This window comes from Mobula hypostoma, chromosome 24, assembly GCF_963921235.1.
Source record: "Mobula hypostoma chromosome 24, sMobHyp1.1, whole genome shotgun sequence".
Taxonomy (NCBI): domain Eukaryota; kingdom Metazoa; phylum Chordata; class Chondrichthyes; order Myliobatiformes; family Myliobatidae; genus Mobula; species Mobula hypostoma.
This window is the reverse complement of record NC_086120.1, coordinates 417,037-440,333: the sequence shown is the minus strand read 5'-3', so window position 1 is coordinate 440,333 and position 23,297 is coordinate 417,037. Positions and strand designations below refer to the sequence as shown.

At 45.3% G+C, this 23,297-nt stretch overlaps 1 protein-coding gene across 1 annotated transcript in view; it reads left to right on the top strand.

Moving 5' to 3' along the window:
* tax1bp3 (Tax1 (human T-cell leukemia virus type I) binding protein 3) overlaps window positions 1-19,142 on the top strand; it is a 52,028-nt gene extending 32,886 nt beyond the window's left edge. Inside the window, exon 4 of the mRNA XM_063032661.1 lies at window positions 17,664-19,142. Within this exon, the coding sequence (XP_062888731.1) occupies window positions 17,664-17,798 (135 nt within the window). The 3' untranslated portion in view covers window positions 17,799-19,142. The remainder of the gene's footprint in view (window positions 1-17,663) is intronic.
* Window positions 19,143-23,297: the final 4,155 nt, after the last annotated feature.

The window sequence follows — 23,297 nt, the reverse complement described above, 5'->3', positions numbered from 1 at the left end:
GAATGTTGAGGCTTTGGAGAGGGTGCAGAAGAGGTTTGCCAGGATGCTGCCTGGTCTAGAGAGCACGTGCTATTGTGAGAAGCCAGACAATCTTTGGGTTGTTTTCTTTGGAGCAGTGGAGACTGAGGGGATCTGATGGAGCTTTATAAGATTATGAGAGGCATAGATAGAGTAGACAGGGAGTAATTTTTTCCTAGGGTAGAATTGTTTAATACCAGAGGGCATGCATTGAATGTGGGGGAGTGGGGGGTGGGTTGGTTCAAAGGGGATGTGAGGGGTAAGTTTTTAGTTAAGTGGTGGTTGCCTGGTATGTTGGTAGAGGCAAATACATTGAAAGCTTTCAAGAGATGTTTAGATAGGCACATGATGGTGATGAGAGGGCGTACAGGAGCGAGATATGCCAACTAGTGGAGTGGTGTCACAGCAACAAACTGGCACTCAACATCAATAAGACGAAATAGCTGATTGTGGACTTCAGGAAGGGTAAGACGAAGGAACACATACCAATCCTCATCAGGGATCAGAAGTGGAGAGAGTGAGCAGTTTCAAGTTCCTGGGTGTCAAGATCTCTGAGGACCTAACCTGGTCCCAACATATCGATACAGTTATAATGAAGGCAAGACAGCGACTATATTTCATTAGGAGTTTGAAAAAATTTGGTATGTCAACAAATACACTCAAAAACTTCAATAGATGTGCAGTAGAGAGCATTCTAACAGGCTGCATCACTGTCTGGTGTGGGGGGGGGCGGTGGGCTACTGCACAGGAGTGAAAGAAGCAGCAGAGGGTTGTAAATTTAGTTGGGTCTATCTTGGGTACCCATGACATCTTTAGGGAGCGGTGTCTCAGAAAGGCAGCGTCCATTATTAAAGACCTCCAGCACCCAGGGCATGCCCTTTTCTCACTGTTCCATCAGGTAGGTGGTACAGAAGCCTGAAGGAACACACTCAGTGATTCAGGAACAGCTTCTTCCCCTCTGCCATCCGATTCCTAGATGGACATTGAACCCTTGAACACTACCTCACTTGTTGAATGTATATTTGTTTTTTGCACGATTTTTAATCTACTCACTGTATGTATACTGTTATTTATTCATTATTTTTTTCTTCTACATTATGTATTGCATTGAACTGCTGCTGCTAAGTTAGACCATAAGATTTAGGAGCAGGAGTAGGCCATTTGGCCCATCGCATCTACTCCATCATTCAATCATGAGCTGATCTACTTCATCCAGTCATCCCCACTCCCCTGCTTTCACCCCATACCCTTTGATTCCCTGGCTAATCAAGAACCTATCTAACTCTGCCTTAAATACACCCAATGACTTGGCCTCCACAGCTACTCGTGGCAACAAATTCCACAGATTTACCACTAAAGTAATTTCTCCGCATCTCAGTTCTAAAAGGACTTCCTTCAATCCTGAAGTCATACCCTCTTGCCCTAGAATCCCCTACCATGGGAAATAACTTTGCCATATCTAATCTGTTCAGGCCTTTTAACATTTGGAATATTTCTGAGATCCCCCCTCATTCTCCAGAACTCCAGGGAATACAGCTGAAGAGCTGCCAGATGTTCCTCATATGGTAACCCTCTCATTCCTGGAATCATTCTTGTGAATCTTCTCTCAACCCTCTCTGATGTCAGTATATCCTTTTAAAATAAGGAGCCCAAAACTGCGCACAATACTCCAAGTGTGGTCTCACGAGTGGCCTTATAGAGCCTCAACATCACATCCCTGCTCTTATATTCTATACCTCTAGAAATGAATACCAACATTCAGTTAACAAATTTCATGATGCATGCTGGTGATAATAAACTTGATTCTGATTCTGAATATGAGGAAGATGGAGGGTTATGGACATTGTGTAGGTAGGAGGTATTAGGTTTTGGGGTTTTTTGATTTACTGCTTAGCTTGTTTGGCACAGCGTTGTGGGCTGAAGGGCATGTTCTGTGCTGTTATGTTCTAAAAGTGCTTCCTTCAGTCAAGAAGGAAATTGTGTAGGGTGAAAAAGTTGAGGCACAGGACTGGCCAGCAGCTGGAGAAGCAATCAAAATTGGTCAAGATTAATGGAAGGACAGTGCAGTTGATGCCATCTGCATGGTCCCACAACGAGTCTGGTCCAAAAGCTCAAGGGATTTGAGTTACTTTGCCAAATTGGATCCAAATTGGCTTGGGAATGGAAGGCAGAATTGGTGATGGTGATGTAGGGATCGCTTCCTACACAACCCCCCTCTCTCTGCATTCCGCAGGGATCGCTCCCTACACAACCCCCCCCTGCATTCCGCAGGGATTGCTCCCTACACAACCCCCCCCTCTGCATTCCGCAGGGATCGCTCCCTACACAACCCCCCCCTCTGTATTCCGCAGGGATCGCTCCCTACACAACCCCCCTCTCTCTGCATTCCGCAGGGATCGCTCCCTACACAACCCCCCCCTGCATTCCGCAGGGATCGCTCCCTACACAACCCCCCTCTCTCTGCATTCCGCAGGGATCGCTCCCTACACAACCCCCCCCCTGCATTCCGCAGGGATTGCTCCCTACACAACCCCCCCCTCTGCATTCCGCAGGGATCGCTCCCTACACAACCCCCCTCTCTCTGCATTCCGCAGGGATCGCTCCCTACACAACCCCCCCCTGCATTCCGCAGGGATTGCTCCCTACACAACCCCCCCCTCTGCATTCCGCAGGGATCGCTCCCTACACAACCCCCCCCTCTGTATTCCGCAGGGATCGCTCCCAACACAACCCCCCTCTCTCTGCATTCCGCAGGGATCGCTCCCTACACAACCCCCCCCCTCTGCATTCCGCAGGGATTGCTCCCTACACAACCCCCCCCTCTGCATTCCGCAGGGATCGCTCCCTACACAACCCCCCCCCTCTGTATTCCGCAGGGATCGCTCCCTACACAACCCCCCTCTCTCTGCATTCCGCAGGGATCGCTCCCTACACAACTCCGTTGTCCATTCGTCCCCCCCATCCCTCCCCACTGATCTCCCTCCTGGCACTTATCCGTGTAAGCGGAACAAGTGCTACACATGCCCTTACACTTCCTCCCTTACCACCATTCAGGGCCCCAAACAGTCCTTCCAGGTGAGGCATCACTTCACCTGTGAGTCGACTGGGGTGATATACTGCGTTCGGTGCTCCCGATGTGGCCTTTTATATATTGACGAGACCTGACGCAGACTGGGAGACCGCTTTGCTGAACATCTACGCTCTGTCCGCCAGAGAAAGCAGGATCTCCCAGTGGCCACACATTTTAATTCCACATCCCATTCCCATTCTGACATGTCTATCCACGGCCTCCTCTACTGTAAAGATGAAGCCACACTCAGGTTGGAGGAACAACACCTTATATTCCGTCTGGGTAGCCTCCAACCTGATGGCATGAACATCGACTTCTCTAACTTCCGCTAAGGCCCCACCTCCCCCTCGTACCCCATCTGTTACTCATTTTTATGCACACATTCTTTCTCTCACTCTCCTTTTTCTCCCTCTGTCCCTCTGAATATACCTTTTGCCCATCCTCTGGGTCAACCCCCCCCCCCTTGTCTTTCTTCCCGGACCTCCTGTCCCATGATCCTCTCGTATCCCCTTTTGCCTATCACCTGTCCAGCTCTCGGCTCTATCCCTCCCCCTCCTGTCTTCTCCTATCATTTTGGATCTCCCCCTCCCCCTCCAACTTTCAAATCTCTTACTCACTCTTCCTTCAGTTAGTCCTGACGAAGGGTCTCGGCCTGAAACGTCGACTGCACCTCTTCCTACAGATGCTGCTTGGCCTGCTGCGTTCACCAGCAACTTTGATGTATGTTGATGGTGGATGGTTGTTTTGTGATTGGAATCTTGTTCCCAGTGGTGGATCACAGGAATTTGTATTGAGGACCACGGGGACTGCAGATGATGGCATCTAGAACAATGAACAGTCTGCAAGAGGATCTCAGCAGGTCGAGCAGCAAGGGGAAAGGAACTGTGCATGTTTTGGGTCAAAACCTGAAATATGATATAGAGGAGAGATAGCTGATAATAAGAGGAGAGGGGGAGGAGTGTGAATAGTGCAAGATGATTAGTGGTCTGAAGAGAGGTGAAGGATGATGGATAGTTAGTGCAAGATAGGGGAGGAGACAAGCTGGTGGATGATGGATGGAGGTAGACAATGAGAAAACAAATGGGAAGCAGATGGAGTGAAGTGGGGAAGGTGAAGGCTAAAGATAACTGCAGAAGGAATATAAGCAGGAACACGAAGGCTACTGCTGTGGGATTAGACATAGGAGCAGAATTAGGCCATTCAGCCCATCAGGTCTGCTCTGCCATTCCATCAAAACTGATCCTGGATCCCATTCAATCCCATTTACCTGCCTTCTCGCCAAATCCTTTGATGCCCTGACCAATCAGGAAACTTTCAACTTCCACTTTAAATACACTCATGGACTTGGCCTCCACCACAGTCTGTGTCAGAGCATTCCACAGATTCATTACTGTCTGGCAAAAAAAATTACTCGTTACTCTGTTCTAAAAGGTTGCCCACTAGTTCTGGATACCTCCACCACTGGAAACATCCTCTCCACATCCACTGTATCTAGTCTTAACAACATTCAGTAGGTTTCAATGAAATCCCCCGAATTCTTCTAAATTCCAGTGAGTACAGGCCCAAAGCTGCCAAATGCATACAGCATAACAGTAAAAATATGAACCAGGGTATTACACATGTTATAGGCATCACTGAATCATGGTTGAAAGAAGATTATAGTTGGGGGTTTAATGTGTAAGGATGCACATTGTATCAAAAGGACATGCAGAAAGGCAGAGGGGTAAACTTGTCGGTAAAGTTGCTTGGTTGGTAAAAAAAAATGAAATCAAATCATTGGAAAGAGATGATATAGAGTCGGAATCATTGTCGATAGAGCTAAGGGTAAAAACTCTCTGATGGAAGTTGTTTACAGACACCGAAGCAGTAATTAGGATGTGGCTATAAGTTACAACAGGTAAAAAATGCATGCCAAAAAGGCAATGTTACAATAGTCATGAGGGACAATATGCAGGTAGATTGGGAACATCAGGTTGGTGCTGGATTCCAGGAGGGGAAATCTCTAGAGTGTCTGCAGCATGGCTTTTTAGAGCAGCTAGTGGTTGAGGCCACTAGGGAATCAACTACTCTGGATTGGATGTTGTGCAAAGAACAAGAATTGATTGCAGAGCTCAAGGTAAAAGAACCCTTTGGGAAAAGTGATCATAACCCCATGGGGAAAGGTGAAGAAATTTGTCTTGAAATTTGAGAAAGAGAAGCTAAAGTCGAGTGGAGTGAGGTCAAAGGAATTACAGAGGCATGAGAGAGCAGTTGGCTAGAATTGATTGGAAAAGAACACTGGCAGGGATAATGACAATCCGGAAGACACGGGATACAGAAATCCCAAAGAAGAACAAGTACTCTGAAGGACAGATGATACAACCATGGCTAGCAAGAGAAGTCAAAGCCAACATAAAGGCCAAAGAGAGGGCATATAATAGAGCAAAATTACTGGGAAGTTACAGGATTGGGAAGCTTTAAAAAAGCAATGGAAGTCAACTAAAAAAAGTCATTAAGAAGGTAAAGATGGAATACAAAAGTAAGCTAGCCAATAATATTAAAGAGGATACTAAAGGTTTCTTCAGATACATTGTAAAAGAGAGGTGAGAGTGGATATTGGACTGCTGGAAAACTGCTGGAGAGGTAGTAATGGTGGACAATGAAATGGCGGATGAACTGAAAAGTATTTTGCCACAGTCTTCACTGTGGAAGACAAGCAGTATGATGGAAGTTCCAGGTGTCAGGGGCCATGAAGTGTGTGAAATTACCGTTAGTAGAGAGAAGGTTTTTGGGTAACTGAAAGGTCTGAAGGCAGGGGTAAGTTGCCTACATACATTCAGATGGTGTACAACCCAGGGTTCTGAAAGAGGTGCCTGAAGAGATCGTGGAGGTATTAGAAATGATCTTTCAAGAAACACTAGATTCTGGAATGGTTCTGGAAGACTGAGAAATTGCAAATGTCACTCCACTCTTCAAGAATGGAGAGAAGCAGAAGAAAGAAAGCTATAGGCTAGTCAGTGGTTGGGAAGATGTTAAAGTTGATTATTAAGGGTTAAGTCTCAAGTTACTTGGAGGCACATGATAAAATAGGCCATGGCTGGCATAGTTTCCTCAAGGGAAAATCTTGCCTGACAAATCTCTGGAATTATTTGAAGAAATAACAAGCAAGATTGACAAATGAGAATCAGTTGATGTAACGTACTTGGATTTTCAGGCGGCCTTTGACAGTACCACACATGAAGCTGCTTAACAAGCTACAAGCCCGTGGTATTACAGGAAAGGTTCTAGCATGGATAAAGCAGTGGCTGATAGGCAGGAGACAAAGCGTGGGATAAAGGGAGCCTTTTCTGGTTTGTTGCCGGTGACTGTTGGTGTTACACAGGAGTCTGTGTTGGGACAAATTCCTTTTATGTTACGTCAGTGATTTTGATGACGGAATTGATGGCTTTGTTGTAAAGTTTGCAGATGATATGAAGATAGGTGGAGGGGCAGGTAGTTTTGTGGAAGTAGAGTGACTACAGAGGGACTTAGACAGATTAGGAGAATGGGCCAAGAAATGACAGATGGAATATAGTGTTGGGAAGAGTATGGCCCATGCACTTTGGTAGAACAAATGAAAGGGTTGACTATTTCTAAATGGAGAGAAAATGCAAAAAACTGAGGTGTAAAGGGTCTTGGGAGTCCTCGTGCAGAATTCCCTAAAGGTTAATTTGCAGGTTGAGTCTGGTGAGGAAGGCAAATGCAATGTTAGCATTTATATCAAGAGGACTAGAATATAACGCAAGGTGTAACGTTGGGACTTTATAAAGCACTTGGAGTGTTTTGAGCAGTTTTGATCTCCTTATCTTGGTAAGGAGGTGCAGAGACTGAAGAGGGTTCAAAGGAGGTTCCCAAAAATGATTTTAGGATTGAAGAGAGTTTGATAGCTCTGGGCCTGTATTCACTAGAATTCAGAAGAATGAGGGGTGACCTAATTGAAACCGATCAAATGGTGAAAGGACTTCATAGAGTGGATGTGGAGAGGATGTTTTCTATGGTGGGAGAGTCTAAGACCAGAGGACACAGTCTCAGAATAGGGGATGTCCTTTGAGAATGGAGATGAGGAGGAATTTCTATAGCCAGAGACTGATGAATCTGTGGAATTTGTCGCCACAGGCTGCTGTGGAGCCCATATTTATATATATTTTAAGGCAGAGGTTGATAGATTCTTAATTGGCCAGGGTGCATAGGGATACGGTGCGAAGGCAGGAGATTAGGGCTGAGAGAAAAATTGAAAAATCCATGATGAACTGGTGGAACAGACTCAATGGGCCAAATGGCCTAATTCTGCTCCTATATCTCATGGTCTAAAATGGTGGTTGAAGTGTGGCAATGCTTGGGGTGATGGAGGAAGGATCATAGCATTTACCCGGTATTTAGATGAGTATTTGAAGTGCCAAGGCAGAGAGGGCAATATTGGGTAATGTGATCCATGCAGATGTTACTGGAGGTGGTGGGGTGAAGGGCCATTTTCTGCTCTGAATGAGCTGAGTAGAGATAGATAGTGACTAAGTAGTTTTAAGGTTAGGAACCGTGTGGAAAGAAGTATCAGAATACATGGAGAGAGATGGGCCAAAGGGAAGTAAGTGGTAGGGAACTGTAGTGTTTGATATTTGAGGAAAAGAGCAGTGATCCGTGCTTTATATATGACTGCAGTTTGCTACTCTGAAAGTATTGATTGATTAAGCTCCTGCCTTTACAAATAAAACAATGGGGAAAGCCAAGTTATCAGAAAAGATGTGATGGAACAGGAGGAACAGAGACTGGAAGTGTAAGCAGGATGGGAAAGGTTGTGGTTGCGTCTGGGGGTTTCTAATGTATTTTGGTCACTCATCTGTCACTGGCTGTGTTTTGCTTTTTGAACTATCACATGGTTCTATTCAAGCACCTTGGTTTAGTTCTGGTTTTAACATTTGTAATTTCTTTAGTGTCCATTCCTTGTCATTGATTGTTGGCAGTTGCTTGGATTGTGAATGATTTGTGCCCTTGGCCCCTCTCTGGGTTCAGGTATGACATGTTCTTTTCAGGAGCTACGGGCTGAACCTCAGCTTGTGTATGCTGGGTCAAGCAGTTTGTTCACCCTCTTGTGCAGTGCGGCATGTACTTGTGCTTCTAGATCCTGCAGAGATCAGTACCCTCTGTTGGTTCAGTGAATCCATCTGCAGGAGATTGATTTTTCAAATGGAGATTTTGGAGTAAATGAGGTAGTTCACTTGTTTGCTGTTATTGACTGAATGTGGTTGGATGTCCTTCCCTTTACTTCTGCTATTGAAATGGAGAAACCTCAGCCAAGCAGTGCGAAAGGTCACATAAGCCACCAGTCCTGTGAAGCTGCAGTCTGAGCTCACTGAACAGTATACTGGACAAATCAGTTATTGGTGAGACTCAACTTGTGTATAGTTTTGGGTACCATATTATAGGAAATATGTTGTCAAGCTGGAGAGGGTGCAGGGGAGAGCTATGAGAATGCTTCCTAAACTAGAGAGCATGAGTTATAGGAGGAGGCTTTTCATGCTGTTCTTTATTCCTTAATGTACTAGGAGAATGAGAGGTTATAGAAGTTTATAGAAGAATGGGTGTCTAGTCATAGTCTTTTCCCAGGGTAGGGGAGTCCAAAACTCAAGGGCACAGATATGAGAGGGAAGAGATTTCAAAGAAACCTGAGAGTTAACTTCAGGTAGTGATACCTGCAAAAGAGTTGCCAGAGGAAATATGATAAATTCGTATATTATCATATAATATGTTAGACTGCACTCTGCAGTTTGAGAGGGAGAGAGAGAGAGAGAGAGAAGCTAAAAGTCAGATGTATCAGTATTACAGAGGCATGAGCGAGGAGCTGGAAAATTTAGCTCGAGGGGGACACTAGCAAGGATGACAGCAGAACAGCAATGGCTGAAGTTTCTGGGAGAAACTTGGAAGGTGCAGAATATATAGATCCCAAATAAGTATTCTAAAGGCAGGATGACACAATTGTGACAGGGGAAGCCAAAAACAACATAAAAGCAAAAGAGGGGCAAAAAATAGAGCAAACTTAGTGGGAAGTTAGATGATTGGGAAGCTTCTTAAAAACCAACAGAAGGCAACTACATTCATAAGAAGAAACAAAATAAAATATGCAGGCAAGCTAGTCAATACTTTTAAAGAGGATATCAAAAGTTTTCCAGATATATAAATAGTGAAAAGAAAACGTGAGAATAGATATCGGACCGCTGGAAAATGATGCTGGAGACATAGTAATGGGAGGCAAAGAAATGGCAGGTGAACTAAGTAAGTATTTTTTATCCATCTTCACTGTGGACACCTAACAGTGTGCTGGAAGTTCTAGAGTATCAGGAGGGAGTAGTGAGTGCTTATGAAGCTGAAAGGTCTAAAGGTGGATAAGTCCTCTGAACTAGATGCACTACACCGCAGTGTTCTGAAAGAGGTGGCTGGGGAGATTGTGGAGGCATTCAAGAATCACTAGATGCATGTATGGTTCTGGAGGACTGGAAAATTGCAAATTGGAGAGAGGCAGAAGAAGGGAAACTGTAGGCCAGTTAGTCTGACTTCAGTGGTTGGGAAGGTGATGGAGTCGATCGTTAAGGATGAGGTCTCAGGGTACTTGGAGGCACATGATAAAATAGGCATGAATCAGCATGATTTTCATTAGGGAAGATCTTGCTTAACAAAGGATGATTTGGCAGATAAATGCGTGGCTGAGAAGCTGGTGCAGGGGGCAGGGCTTCAAGTTCTTGGATAATTGGGATCTCCTCTGGGAGAGATATGACCCGTTCAAAAGTGACAGGTTGCACCTGAACCCTAGGGGGACCAATATTCTCGCGGGCAGGTTTGTTAGAGCTGTTGGGAGGGTTTAAACTAACTTGGCGGGCGGGGGGGTGGGAATCGGAGCGAAGGGACTTGGGACAGGACAGATGGTTTAAAAAAAAGTAAAGATAGCATGCAGTCAGATTGTCAAGAAGAGAAGACAGTTGATGGGACTTAGTTGCAGCCAGCAGGCTGAGTATCAAATCATTAGGGATGCAGAATCAGAAAGGATAGCAAATATGGTACTTAACATGTTGTATCTAAATGCACACAGTACAAGAAATAAGGTGGATGATCTTGTTGCAATATTACAGATTGCCAGGTATGATGTTGTAGCCATCACTGAATTGTGGCTGAAGGATGGTTATAGTTGGGAGCTGAATGTCCAAGGTTACACATTATATCGGAGGGATAGGAAGATAGGCAGAGGGGGTGGTGTGGCTCTACTGGTAAAGAATGGCATCAAATCATTAGAAAGATGTTACATAGGATCAGAAACACGAGGAAATCTGCAGATGCTGGAAATTCAAGCAACACACACAAAAAATGCTGGTGAACGCAGCAGGCCAGGCAGCATCGATAGGAAGAGGTACAGTCGATGTTTTGGGCTGAGACCCTTTGTCAGGACTAACAAAGAAGATATAGTAAGAGATTTGAAAGTGGGAGGGGGAGGGGGAGATCCGAAATGATAGGAGAAGACAGGAGGGGGAGGGATGGAGCTAAGAGCTGGAAAGTTGATTGGCAAAAGGCATACAAGGCTGGAGAAGGGAGAGGATCATGGGACGGGAGGCCTAGGGAGAAAGAAAGGGGGAGGGGGGAAAACCCAGAGGATGGGAAAGGTGAGAAGGATAGAGGGAGGAAAAAAAAGGGGAAAAAAAGGGGGGGGGGGAGAATAAATAAATAAATAAATAAGGGATGGGGTACGAAGGGGAGGTGGGGCATTAACGGAAGTTAGAGAAGTCAATGGTCATGCCATTAGGTTGGAGGCTACCCAGACGGTATAAGATGTTGTTCTTCCAACCTGAGTGTGGCCTCATCTTGACAGTAGAGGAGGCCGTGGATAGACATATCAGAATGGGAATGGGACGTGGAATTAAAATGTGTGGCCACTGGGAGATCTTGCTTTCTCTGGCAGACAGAGTGTAGGTGTTCAGCGAAACGGTCTCCCAGCCTGAGTCGGGTCTTGCCAATATATAGAAAGGTGCATCGGGAGCACCGGACACAATATATCACCCCTGCCGACTCACAGGTGAAGTGTCGCCTCACCTGGAAGGACTGTCTGGGGCCCTGAGGGAGGAAGTGTAGGGGCATGTGTAGCACTTGTTCTGCTTACAAGGGTAAGTGCCGGGAGGGAGAATGGTGAGAAGGGATGGGTGGGACGAATGGACAAGGGAGTCGTGTAGGGAGCGATCCCTGTGGAAAGCAGAAAGCGGGGTGGGGGGGGGAGGGAAAGATGTGCTTAGTGATGGGATCCCGTTGGAGGTGCCGGAAGTTACGAAGAATTTCCACGTCCTATTCCCATTCTGATATGTTTATCCACAGCCTCCTCTACTGTCAAGGTGAAACCACACTCAGGTTGGAGGAACAACACCTTATGTTCCATCTGGGTAGCCTCCAATCTGATGGCATGAACATTGACTTATCTAACTTCCGTTAATGCCCCAGCTCCCCTTCGTGTCCCATCCCTTATTTATTTATTATTTTTCCTTTCCCCCTTTTTTTCTCTCTGTTTTCTCCCTCTGTCCCCCTCACTATAACTTCTTGCCCATCGTCTGGATTCCCTCCCCCCTTTCTTTCTCCCTAGGCCTCTCATCCCACGATCCTCTCCCTTCTCCAGCCTCTGTATCCCTTTTGCCAATCGCCATTCAATTTTCCAGCTCTTAGCTTCATCCCTCCCCCTCCTGTCTTCTATCATTTCAGATCTTCCCCCTCCCCCTCCCACTTTCAAATCTCTTACCATCTCTTCTTTCAGTTAGTCCTGACGAAGGGTCTCGACCCAGAACGTCGACTGTACCTCTTCCTGTAGATGCTGCCTGGCCTGCTGCGTCCACCAGCACATAGGATCAGAAGATGTTCAATCCTTATAGATTGAGTTAAGAAACTGCAAGGGTAAAAAGTCAAGTTATATACAGGCCTCCCAACAGTGGCTGGGAGGTGGACCACAGGTTACAACGGGAAATAGAAAAGGCGAGTCAAAAGGGCAATATTATGGTAGGCATGGGAGATTTTAACATGCAGGTCGCTTGGGAAAATCAGGTTGGTATTGGATCTCAAGACAGTGAGTTTGTTGAATGCCTAAGAGACAGCTTTTTAGAGCAGTTTGTCATTGAACCTACTAGGGGATCAGCTATACTGGATTGGGTATTATGTAATGAACTGGAGATGGTTAGGGGGCTTAAGGTAAAGGAACCCTTAGGAACCAGTGATCACAATATGATTGTGTTCAACTTGAAATTTGATAGGGAGAAGGTAAACTCTGATGTAGCAGTATTTCAGTGGAGTAAGGGAAATTACAGTGATATGAGGGAGGCGTTGGCCAAAGTAAATTGGAAGGAGCTGCTGGCAGGGATGTCAGCAGAGCAGCAATGGCGTATGTTTCTGGGAACCGTGAGGAAGGTGCAGGACATGTGTATTCCAAAAATGAAGAAATACTCAAACGGTAAAATAGTATAACTGTGGCTGACAAGGAAAGTCAAAGCTATTGTAAAAGCAAAAGATAGGGCATAAATTAGTGGGAAGATGGAGGATTGCGAAGTTTTTAAAAACCTACAGAGAGCAACTAAAAAAATCATTAGAAGGGAAAAGATAAAATATGAAAGCAAGCTAGCAAATAATATTAAAGTGGATAGTAAAAGTTTTTTCAAGTATGTTAAAAATAAAAGAGAAATTAGATATAGGACTGCTAGAAATGAGGCAGGAGAAATAATAACGGGGGACAAGGAGATGGCTGATGAACTAAATCAGTCTTCACTGTGGAAGACAGTAGCAGTCTGTCTGATGTAGTGTGTGAAGGACAATACAGGCCCTTCAGCCCACAAAGTTGTGCTGAACATGTCCTCACCTGAGAAATTACCTAGGGTTACCCATGGCCCTTTATTTTTCTGAGCTTCATATACCTATCCAGGAGTCCCTTAAAAGACCCTATCGTATCCGCCTCCACTACCGTCGCTGGCAGCCCATTCCACGCACTCACCACTCTCTGCGTAAAAAACTTACCCCTGACATCTCCTCTGTACCTTCTTCCAAGCACCTTAAAACTGTGCCCGCTCGTGCCAGCCATTTCAGCCCTGGGAAAAAGCTTCTGACTATCCACACGATCAATGCCTCTCATCATCTTATACACCTCTATCAGGTTACCTCTCATCCTCCATCGCTCCAAGGAAAAAACGGCCGAGTTCACTCGAACTATTTTCATAAGGCATGCTCCCCAATCCAGGCACCATCCTTGTAAACCTCCTTTGCACCCTTTCTATGGTCCTGTATAGCTGCAACATTTCCTCTCTGCTCCTAAACTCAATTCCACGATTCATGAAGGCCAATGCACAGTTTGCTTTCTTAACCACAGAGTCAACCTGCGCAGCAGCCTTGAGTGTCCCCAAGACTTGAACCCCAAGATCCTTCTGATCCTCCACACTGCCAAGAGTCTTACCATTAATACTATATTCTGTCATCATATTTGACAGACCAAAATGAACCACCTCACACTTATCTGGGTTGAACTCCATCTGCCACTTCTCAGCCCATTTTTGCATCCTTTCAATGTCCCACTGTAACCTCTGACAGCCCTCCACACTATCCACAACACCTCCAACCTTTGTGTCATCAGCAAATTTACTAACCCACTTCTTCATCCAGGTCATTTATAAAAATCACGAAGAGTAGGAGTCCCATAACAGATCCCTGAGGCACACCACTGGTCACCTACCTCCATGCAGAATATGACCTGTCTACAACCACTCTTTGCCTTCTGTGGGCAAGTCAGTTCTGGATCCCCAAAGCAATGTCCCCTTGGATCCCATGTCTCCTTACTTTCTCAATAATCCTTGCATGGGGTACCTTGTCAAATGCCTCGCTGAAATCTATATACACTACATCTACTGCTCTACCATTATCAATGTGTTTAGTCACATCCTCAAAAATTCAATCAGGCTTGTAAGGCATGACCTGTTTCTCAAAGCCATGCTGACTATTCTTGATCATATTATGTCTCTCTAAATGTTCATAAATCCTGCCCCTCAGGATCTTCTCCATCAACTTTCCAATCACTAAAGTAAGACTCACTGGTCTATAATTTCCTGGGCTATCTGTACTCCTGTTCTTGAATAATGGAACAATGTCCGCAACACTCCAATCCTCTGGGACCTCTCCCGTCCTCATTGATGATGCAAAGATCATCGCCAGAGGCTCAGCAATCTCCTCCCTTGCCTCCCACAGTGGCCTGGGGTACATCCTGTCTGGTCCTGGTGACTTATCCAACTTGATGCTTTCCAAAAGCTCCAGCACATCCTCTTTCTTAATATCTACATGCTCAAGCTTTTCAGTCCGCTGTGTCATCCCTACAATCGCCAAGATTCTTTTCTGTAGTGAATACTGAAGCAAGGTACTCATTAAGTACCTCTGCTATCTCCTCCGGTTCCATACACACTTTTCCACTGTCACACATGATTTGTCCTATTCTCTCTCTCTCTTGCCCATAACATACTTTAGAATGTCTTGAGGTTTTCCTTAATCCTCTCTGCCAAGGCCTTCTCATGGCCCCTTCTGGCTCTCCTAATTTCTTTCTTGAGCTCCTTCCTGCTAGCCTTATAATCTTTTAGCTCTCTATCATTGCCTAGCTTTTTGAACCTTTCGTCTTGACTAGATTTACAACAGCCTTTGTACACCATGGTTCCTGTACCCTACCATCCTTTCCCTGTCTCATTGGAACGTACCTATGCAGAACTCCATGCAAATATCCCCTGAACATTTGCCACATTTCTTCTGTACATTTCCCTGAGAACATCTGTTTCCAATTTATGCTTCCAAGTTCCTGCCTAATAGCCTCATATTTCCCTTTACTCCAATTAAATGCTTTCCTAACTTGTCTGTTCCTATTCCTCTCCAATGCTATGGTAAAGGAGATAGTGTTGTGATTACTATCTCCAAAATGCTCTCCCACTGAGAGATCTGACACCTGACCAGGTTCATTTCCCAATACCAGATCAAGTACAGCCTCTCCTCTTGTAGGCTTATCTACATATTGTGTCAAGAAACACACCTAACAAACTCTACCCCACCTAAGCACCTCGCTCTATGGACAATGCCAATCGACATTTGGGATTTAAATTCTCCCACCATGACTGCTGTTATTATTACACCTTGCCAGAATCTGTCTCCCTATCTGCTCCTCAATGTCCCTGTTACTATTGCTAGTCTATAAAAAAAAACACGCAGTAGAGTTATTGATCCCTTCCTGTTCCTAACATCCACCCACAGAGACTTTGTAGATTATCCCTCCATATCTTCCTCCTTTTCTACGGCCGAGACACTATCTCTGATCAACAGTGCCACGCCCAACTCTTTTGCCTCCCTTCCTGTCCTTTCTGAAACATCTGAAACCTGGCACTTGAAGTAACCATTCCTGCCCCGAGCCATCCAAGTCTCTGTAATGATCACAACATCATAGCTCCACATACTGATCCACACTCTAAGCACATCCGCTTTGTTCATAATACTCCTTGTATTAAAATAGTCACAGCTCAAACCATTGGTCCGAGCGTGTCCCTTCTCGATCACCTGCCTATCCTCCCTTTCGTACTGTCTCCAAGCTTTCTCTAGTTGTGAGCCAACTGCCTTTTCCTCCATCTCTTCAGTTTGGTTCCCACTCCCCATCAATCCTAGTTTAAACTCTTCCCCAATAGCCTTAGCAAACCTCCCTGCCAGGATATTGGTCCCCCTGGGATTGAAGTGCAACCCATCCTTTTTGTACAGGTCACTCCTGCTCCAATCCCTCAGCCACGCATTTATCCTCTATCTCACTCTATTCCTCTACTCACTGTCGCATGGCACAGGCAGTAATCCCGAGATGACTACCTTTGTGGTCGTGCTTCTCAACTTCCTTCCTAACTCCCTGTAGTCTGCCTTCAGGACCTCCTCCCTTTTCCTGCCTGTGTCGTTGGTACCAATATGTACCACGACCTCTGGCTGTTCTCCTTCCCACTTCAGGATATCTTGGACAGGATCAGAAACATCCTGGACCCTGACACCTGGGAGGCAAACTACCATCCGTGCTTCTTTCTCGCATCCACAGAATCGCCTGTCTGACCCCCTAACCATAGAGTCCCCTATCATTGCTGCCATCCTCTTCCTTTCCCTACCCTTCTGAGCCACAGGGCCAGACTCTGTGCCAGAGGCGCAGCCACTGTTGCTTCCCCCAGGTTGGCAGTTCCCCCACCACCTCCCAACAGTACTCAAGCAGGAGTACTTATTGTCAAGGGGTACAGCCCACAAGGGTGCTCTCTAGCCTCTGACTCCTGCCCTTCCCTCTCCTGACTGTTACCCATTTATCTGTCTCCCCGGGCCCCGGAGTGACTAGCTGCCTATAGCTCCTCTCGATCACCTCCTCACTCTCCCTGACCTGATGAAGGTCATCGAGCTGCATCTCCAGTTCCCTAACACGGTCCCAAAGGAGCTGCAGCTCGACGCACCTGGTGCAGATGTGGCCATCTGGGAGGCTGGGAGTCTCACGGACATCCCACATCTGACACAGAGCACAGAAAACTGGCCTCACACACATACTTCCTGTCTGTATTCTACTCAGACAACCTACCTCACCTCGACCCGATAACACCAAAGCCCAGTTGAGCCAAAGCCTTCCTATTCTGTCTCCCTCTACTCCGTTGCTTGCTCTATAAAGCTGTCTCCTTTTAAACTCTTCTCACTCTTCTCACTGGCTGACATTCATCTAGTAATCATCTATCAGTGTAAAGCCTGTGTGAGGCAGGGGAGATGACAGATGTGTGATCTTCTAGTAAGATGGAATATTTTGCTTCTGTATGTATGTGTGTACACTCACTCCACTCAATTGAACATGGAGTTGGGCTATAGCATACAAGCTCTAGATAGTTTTTTGGGCAGCACTCACATATACAATTGAACAACAGTAAAACTGAGAAATAAACAGAGAAATGCCATAAGTACTCAATGCAGCAAACCCATGATGATTAAGTCACACATTCATGAGAAATAAGGAATATGAAGCTAGATGTACATGTAAAATATCTTAAAATTATACACAACATGAGTAAACAAAGTTTTGAAGTGTGCAAGATTAATATCATGTAAGCATTCCTTAAATTACCAAGCCTGGTCAAATGCTATACTGATAATCAAGAATAAGTGTTCAATAGTTCCATTTAATATCAGAGAATGTATACAATATAAAACCTGACATTCTTGTTCTTCACAGGCATCCACAAAAACAGAGGAGTGCCCCAAAGAATACGTGTCAGTTAAAAATGTTAGGAACCCAAAGCCCCCCCCACGCCCATGCACAGGCAGCAGCAGAGCAACCACCCTCCCGACACCCATCCACCCACTTTTGCAGAAAAGCATCAGCACCCTCCACCAACCAAGCATGCAACAGCAAAGCCTCAATAAAGACCATGATAGTGGGTGGAGCTAAGGAGAAAAAGGTGCCTAACGGGGCTCCTCTGCTTGCATCCTCAGGAGCAACTCCATTTCTATCTCTAATATCTCTATGTTTCCTTTGCAGGTAAATGGTTGGGATATGACGATGGTAACACATGACCAGGCCAGGAAACGTCTCACAAAGAAAAATGAAGATGTAGTTCGGCTTCTGGTAACCCGTAAATCTCTGCAGCAGGCCTTACATCACTCACTGCAGTAGGCAGCTCTCACTGCAGTTGGTGGCCTACTGGAATGTAATGATTTATTGAGAAATTATCCTGTAGCTGAAAACTTTAATTTTGCTCCATACTGTGGTCTGTCAATCCTCAACACTGGCAGACCATGTAACACCTGAAATAACTGTAGATCTCACTGAGAATTGCATGAAACCTACCTTTTATTATACTTAACTGTTAAACTGATTCAGCAACATTACTAGTGGGACCAAATTTAGAGGACTCAGAATCTCAAGCTTGTTACCAGCATTAAAGGACAAACAGCATTAAAGTTCCTCTTTGTTACTATTTGAACAATCTTTTTTAATTGGCTTTGATCCACCAACCAAATGCAGGTTTGCTGACCAAAACCATTTGTGGGAACCTTGGTGAGCTGAACTGCCCCTAAGCTGTTAGAAAACATGGCACTGAAAGAGAAAAGCCTTTATAAATGATATAATAAGAAATGCTTAATTTTACTGACACTGAACAGCCCAAAGGACAGTTGAGTTGAAAGTACAAGTCTAATTTCCACAATGCCAAACTGGGCAGATACTACACAGCTTTATTTGATATGTACTAGTGAGTAACGGTGAACGATAGTGTTGTGAGTTCTGTGACTGGCTTTGGATAACGGCAAGCATGATGCTTTGGTTGATGTGCTTGATTTAAAACAACAATTTAATGAAAACATCTACATCCTTAAATATTGAACCTGGGCAGGTTTCCTGAAGTTCTTGATCCGCCAGAGCAACCTTAAATTTTAATTTTTTTTCAGGAGTATTTTAATGGTACAACTTCTGACTGGAATAACATGTATCCGCGAAAGGACGTGAACCACCTTAATATTTAGAATAATACTGAGCTATTTTTTATCTATGACACAATTTGGCAACAATTCACGGCCTCCTTAAAGTGCCTTCTGATTCGTTCTTTGATTGTTAGTCAGAAACCAAAGTATGCAGTGACAGAACACTTCACTGCAGTGACTGCTACATTTGCATGATCCTTCTGATTTCACTGTAGCCTCCCTTCAGTGGTATCATGGCTCCTTCCGGCTGAGGCTATACTCCTTCCACCCTAAACCTGCACCCGTGGAGTTAGAATCTTTCATTTTTTAATCAGCAAGTGGTTACACTACATATTTTGCAGTCTTTCCGCATAACTTGATTTAAATCCTGTCTCACTTTAGTCTTGTATTTACATATAAACAATCACTCTGTGTGCGTCCACTGGTGGATGATCTGGAAGAAATGAAATTGCATATTATACAATTACTGTAATTAAATTGCTTTCAATAAAAAACACTTTCTGGAGTGGATCACTGTACTGAAGTTTATGGAACAATTCATTGCCTAAAGCACTTTTTTTGTGTGATTGTGATGATCCTGTAACTGTGGAGGCCAACAGATGCAGCCTTCGGTGGGCAACCCAATTCTGGATCCACAAAGCAAGCTCTCCTTGGATCCCATGCCTCCTTACTTTCTGAATGAGCCTTGCTTGGGGAACCTTATCAAATGCCTTACTGAAATCCATATACACTACATCCACTGCTCTACCTTCATCAAAGTGTTTTACATCCTCAAAGAATTCAATCACACTTGTAAGGCATGACCAGCCCTTGACAAAGCCATGCTGACTATCCTTAATCAGATTATGTCTCTCCAAATGCTCATAAATCCTGCCTCTCAGGATCTTCTCCAGCAGCTTGCCCACCACTGAAATAAGACTCATTGGTCTATAATTTCCTAGGTTATCTCTGCTTCCTTTCTTGAACAAAGGAACAGTATTTGCATCCAAGGATGTTGACTTGAGAAACTGAGTTACAAAGTAAGGTTGAATAGGTTAGGCAACATCCTTGTAAACCTTCTCTGCACTCTTTCAACCTTATTAATATCCTTCCTGTAATTTGACCAAAACTGTACACAATACTCCAAATTCGGCCTCACCAATGCCTTATACAACCTCACCGTAACATTCCAACTCTCATACTCAATACTTTGATTTATAAAGGCTCTATCTACCTGTGACGCCACTTTTAGGGAATTTTGTATCTGTATTCCCAGATCCCTCTGTTCTACTGCACTCCTCAGTGCCCTACCATTTACCTTGTATGTTCTACCTTGGTTTGTCCTTCCAAAGTGCAATACCTCACACTTGTCTGTATTGAACTCCATCTGCCATTTTTCAGCCCATTTGTCCAGCTGGTCCAAATCCCTCTGCAAGCTTTGAAAACCTTCCTCACTGTCCACTACACCTCCTTAGATCCCCTTTAATTTGCCTACCCCTTACCTTAAATCTGTTTCCTCCACTTAGAGTCATGTAAACTACAGCACAAAAACAGGCCCTTAGGCCTATCGGTCCATGCTGAACCTCGTTCCCCTTAAACATTTCACCTTTTACCCTTAACACATGACCTCTAGTTGTAGTCTCACTCACCCTCAGTGGAAAAAGCCTACTTGTATTTACCCCGTCTACACCCCTCAATTTTATATATCTCTATCAAATTTCCTCTTAATCTTCAATGGAATACAGTTCTAACCTTGATTTCCTTGTAACTCAGGTCCTTTAGTTCTGGAAACAACCTTGTAAATTTTGTCTGTACTCTTTCAATCTTATTTACATATTTCCTGTAGGTAGGTGACCAAAACTCCAAATTAGGCCTCACCAACATCTTATACAACTTAAACATACCATCCCATCTCCTGTACACAATACTTTGATCTATGAAGGCTAATGTTCCAAAAGCTTTCTTTATGACCCTTTCTACCTGTGATGTCACTTTCAATGAATTATGGACCTGTATTCCTAGATCCCTTTGTTCTACCACACTCCTCAGTGCCTTATCGCTCCCTATGTAAGACCTACCAAAGTGTTGGTCCTTCCAAAATGCAACACCTCACACTTATCTGCACTAAATTCCATCTGCCATTTTTCAGCCTGTTTTTCCAGCTGATCCAGATCCTATTGCAAGGTTTAATAGTCTTCCTTACTGTCCATTACACTCCATCTTGATGCCTTCCACATGTAATGCTTTGTAAAGTTTCACAGCTAATGTAATGGTTTCTCTGTAGCAGCAGTGTTTGGGTTATGACTGGAGATAACAGGCGCTTTGGCATGTGCGCCATTCAGTGAGAGGCTTGTTGCTTCTTGTCTGTCTGAGAGGAGGTATTCACGGTCTTTCGTTGGGGAGAGATGAAGAGAGAAGACGTGTGAGGAACAAGCTGGTAGACCGCAGGGCGGAGTGGACTTAGAGTGAGAGTCCAGGAGTCGACAACGCTCAAAGGAAATTGATGGGAAATTCAAGGACAGCAAACGTGCACAATAGACTCTTTCATTACAATGGGCCCTTTTTGTTTTCTGTGCTAACCCTATAGTCAATTTCAGAATTATAAAGCTCAATTGTTTAATTGCATATGGTGTAAAATCTGATCTTTTGTGGTACTGAGTTGTAACAGGGGAATACATCATGCAGCATCCACACAAATCAGATTTCATCAGCTTGGTGAGGGTGGCGACTGTCTTCCCCTAAACTACTGCAGCCCACCGAACCTGGGGGTTACAATTGTGGGGGCTCGTCCGGGATTGATTTTGTTAGACGCTGTGTGATTGCCCTGAGCATTGAAACTGTGGGTTCTGTGCTGGTATGAATGCTGCTGGGGAACGGTGGTATGCCTCCATGGGGTTACCGGTAACTAATGTATGCGTGTTGAGTGGGCTAGATATTCGAACGTCGGATAAATTGTTAATTCGTCTTTTAAGTACTGTTTAAGTTGTTGGCAAAGTTAGAATTGCAGGTAAGAGCTTTGATAAAATGGCGGGCACAGACCTCGTTTTACTGCGACTAGCACTGACATAATATTAGTGGAACTGCCCACTACTATCGGTGCCCGGGGAGGTGGGGCCATAGCCTGTCCATACTGTTAGGAAGGAGGAGAATGTAGTGGAGTGGGCCAAGTCACAAGTCTAGCTTCCGTAAGTGGCGGCGGAGACTTCAAAGACAGGGTTCTATCGTTTCTGAGGAGCAAGGAGGAGGAGTGGTCAGATTTGGTAGGTCTAATTAGTCCTCAGCCCCCACTGAAGAGTGAGAGTTCTGGGTTGGCATCAGCCCTTATCTTTCTGGTGAATAAGTGGCCCAATACACAGGCAGAGGGTCCCCACCGGAAGCTGAGAATGTACTCTGGAATAATGCCCACCCCCGAGGGGGAAGAGGAGTATGAGATTTGGGTGGAGCAGACCCCTCAGTGCTAGATGAGTGGCAATGCGCTGATGACGTAAAGTGACAGTGATTGGTTGAGAGTTTGAGGGGGCGGGCCGTAGATGTGCGAGAGCTGTGAAAACCTGGTGCCCCCTACCTAATACTGCCAATTATATGGGGGCATTGGAAAAAACTTTTGACAGGACAGGGAGCCCAGTGGAGCTCATGGTGGGTTTCAGAACATGCGGCAGGAATGAGGAAGAAGCTTTCTGACTACATTTTTCTGCTAGAGCGGCAGCTAAATTGCTTGTGGCGAAGAGGGGTCATTCAGGCGGCTGAGGTGGATCAGTTAAGAATGGACCAGATAGCAAAGGGCACCCAGTCCCAGGACCTGATCGGTTGTGGTCTCCAACTGTCTTGTAAGACGTGCCCCCTCTCTTTTTTGTTGAGCTGATCAGAGAGATATGGGAGGAGGAGAGTGCGTTGGAGGTGTGGGAGGGCTCTGTCAGCAGGGTACAGTCCTTGGTAGTAACCCCTTATGGTGAAGTGACCACAACTAGCCCAACTCGAGGGTAATAAAGGAGATTGTGACAGAGTTGAGAACTGAGATGTCCCGGTTGTTGACAGTGGTGTGCCTCCACCCCATGAATGATGGGACAGATAGAGGGGCGGACCCCCTAAGGGGACGGGCTACACAGAGGGCTGCCGGGGGCTGGGGTTCTGTTGTATCTGGTGAAGAGGGACACTTCAGGTGGGTGTGTGAGTGCCGGGAAGCCCCTCGGAGTGTGAGCCCGGGTACCTAAGCAGAGAGAGACGTTGGGGAACTTAGATGAGACCCAGTGAGGGAATGGCCTAGTGTCCCTGGGGGGACACGTTCCCAGCAATATACCAAGGAACTCCCAAAAGTGAGAGACCCTATTCCTGAAGGCTTAGTGGGGCCAAGCTCCAGTGTATCGCTACGGATAGAGGGTATTTATGCTCAAGCCATATTCGACACCGGGTTGCAGGTTACGTCATTGTACCGTTTGTTTTACAACTGGTATCTGATGCATTTACTATTTACACCATTCAGTGCACTGGGGTTCTGGGGTCTTAGCACTGGTGATTATCCATACGATGGTTATTTGTCAGTGAAGCTGGAGTTTTCGGAGGCCGATGTGGGAGTATCGGAGGTCCTTGATCCCTTTGAGAAGGGCGGTGTTCCAATTCTGGTGGGGAGCAACTCCTCTCTTGTGAGGAGGCTCATGGGGGCCTGCAAGGAGAATGCTGGTGAGAGCTTTCTGGGAACACTGTCTGTGCACTCAGT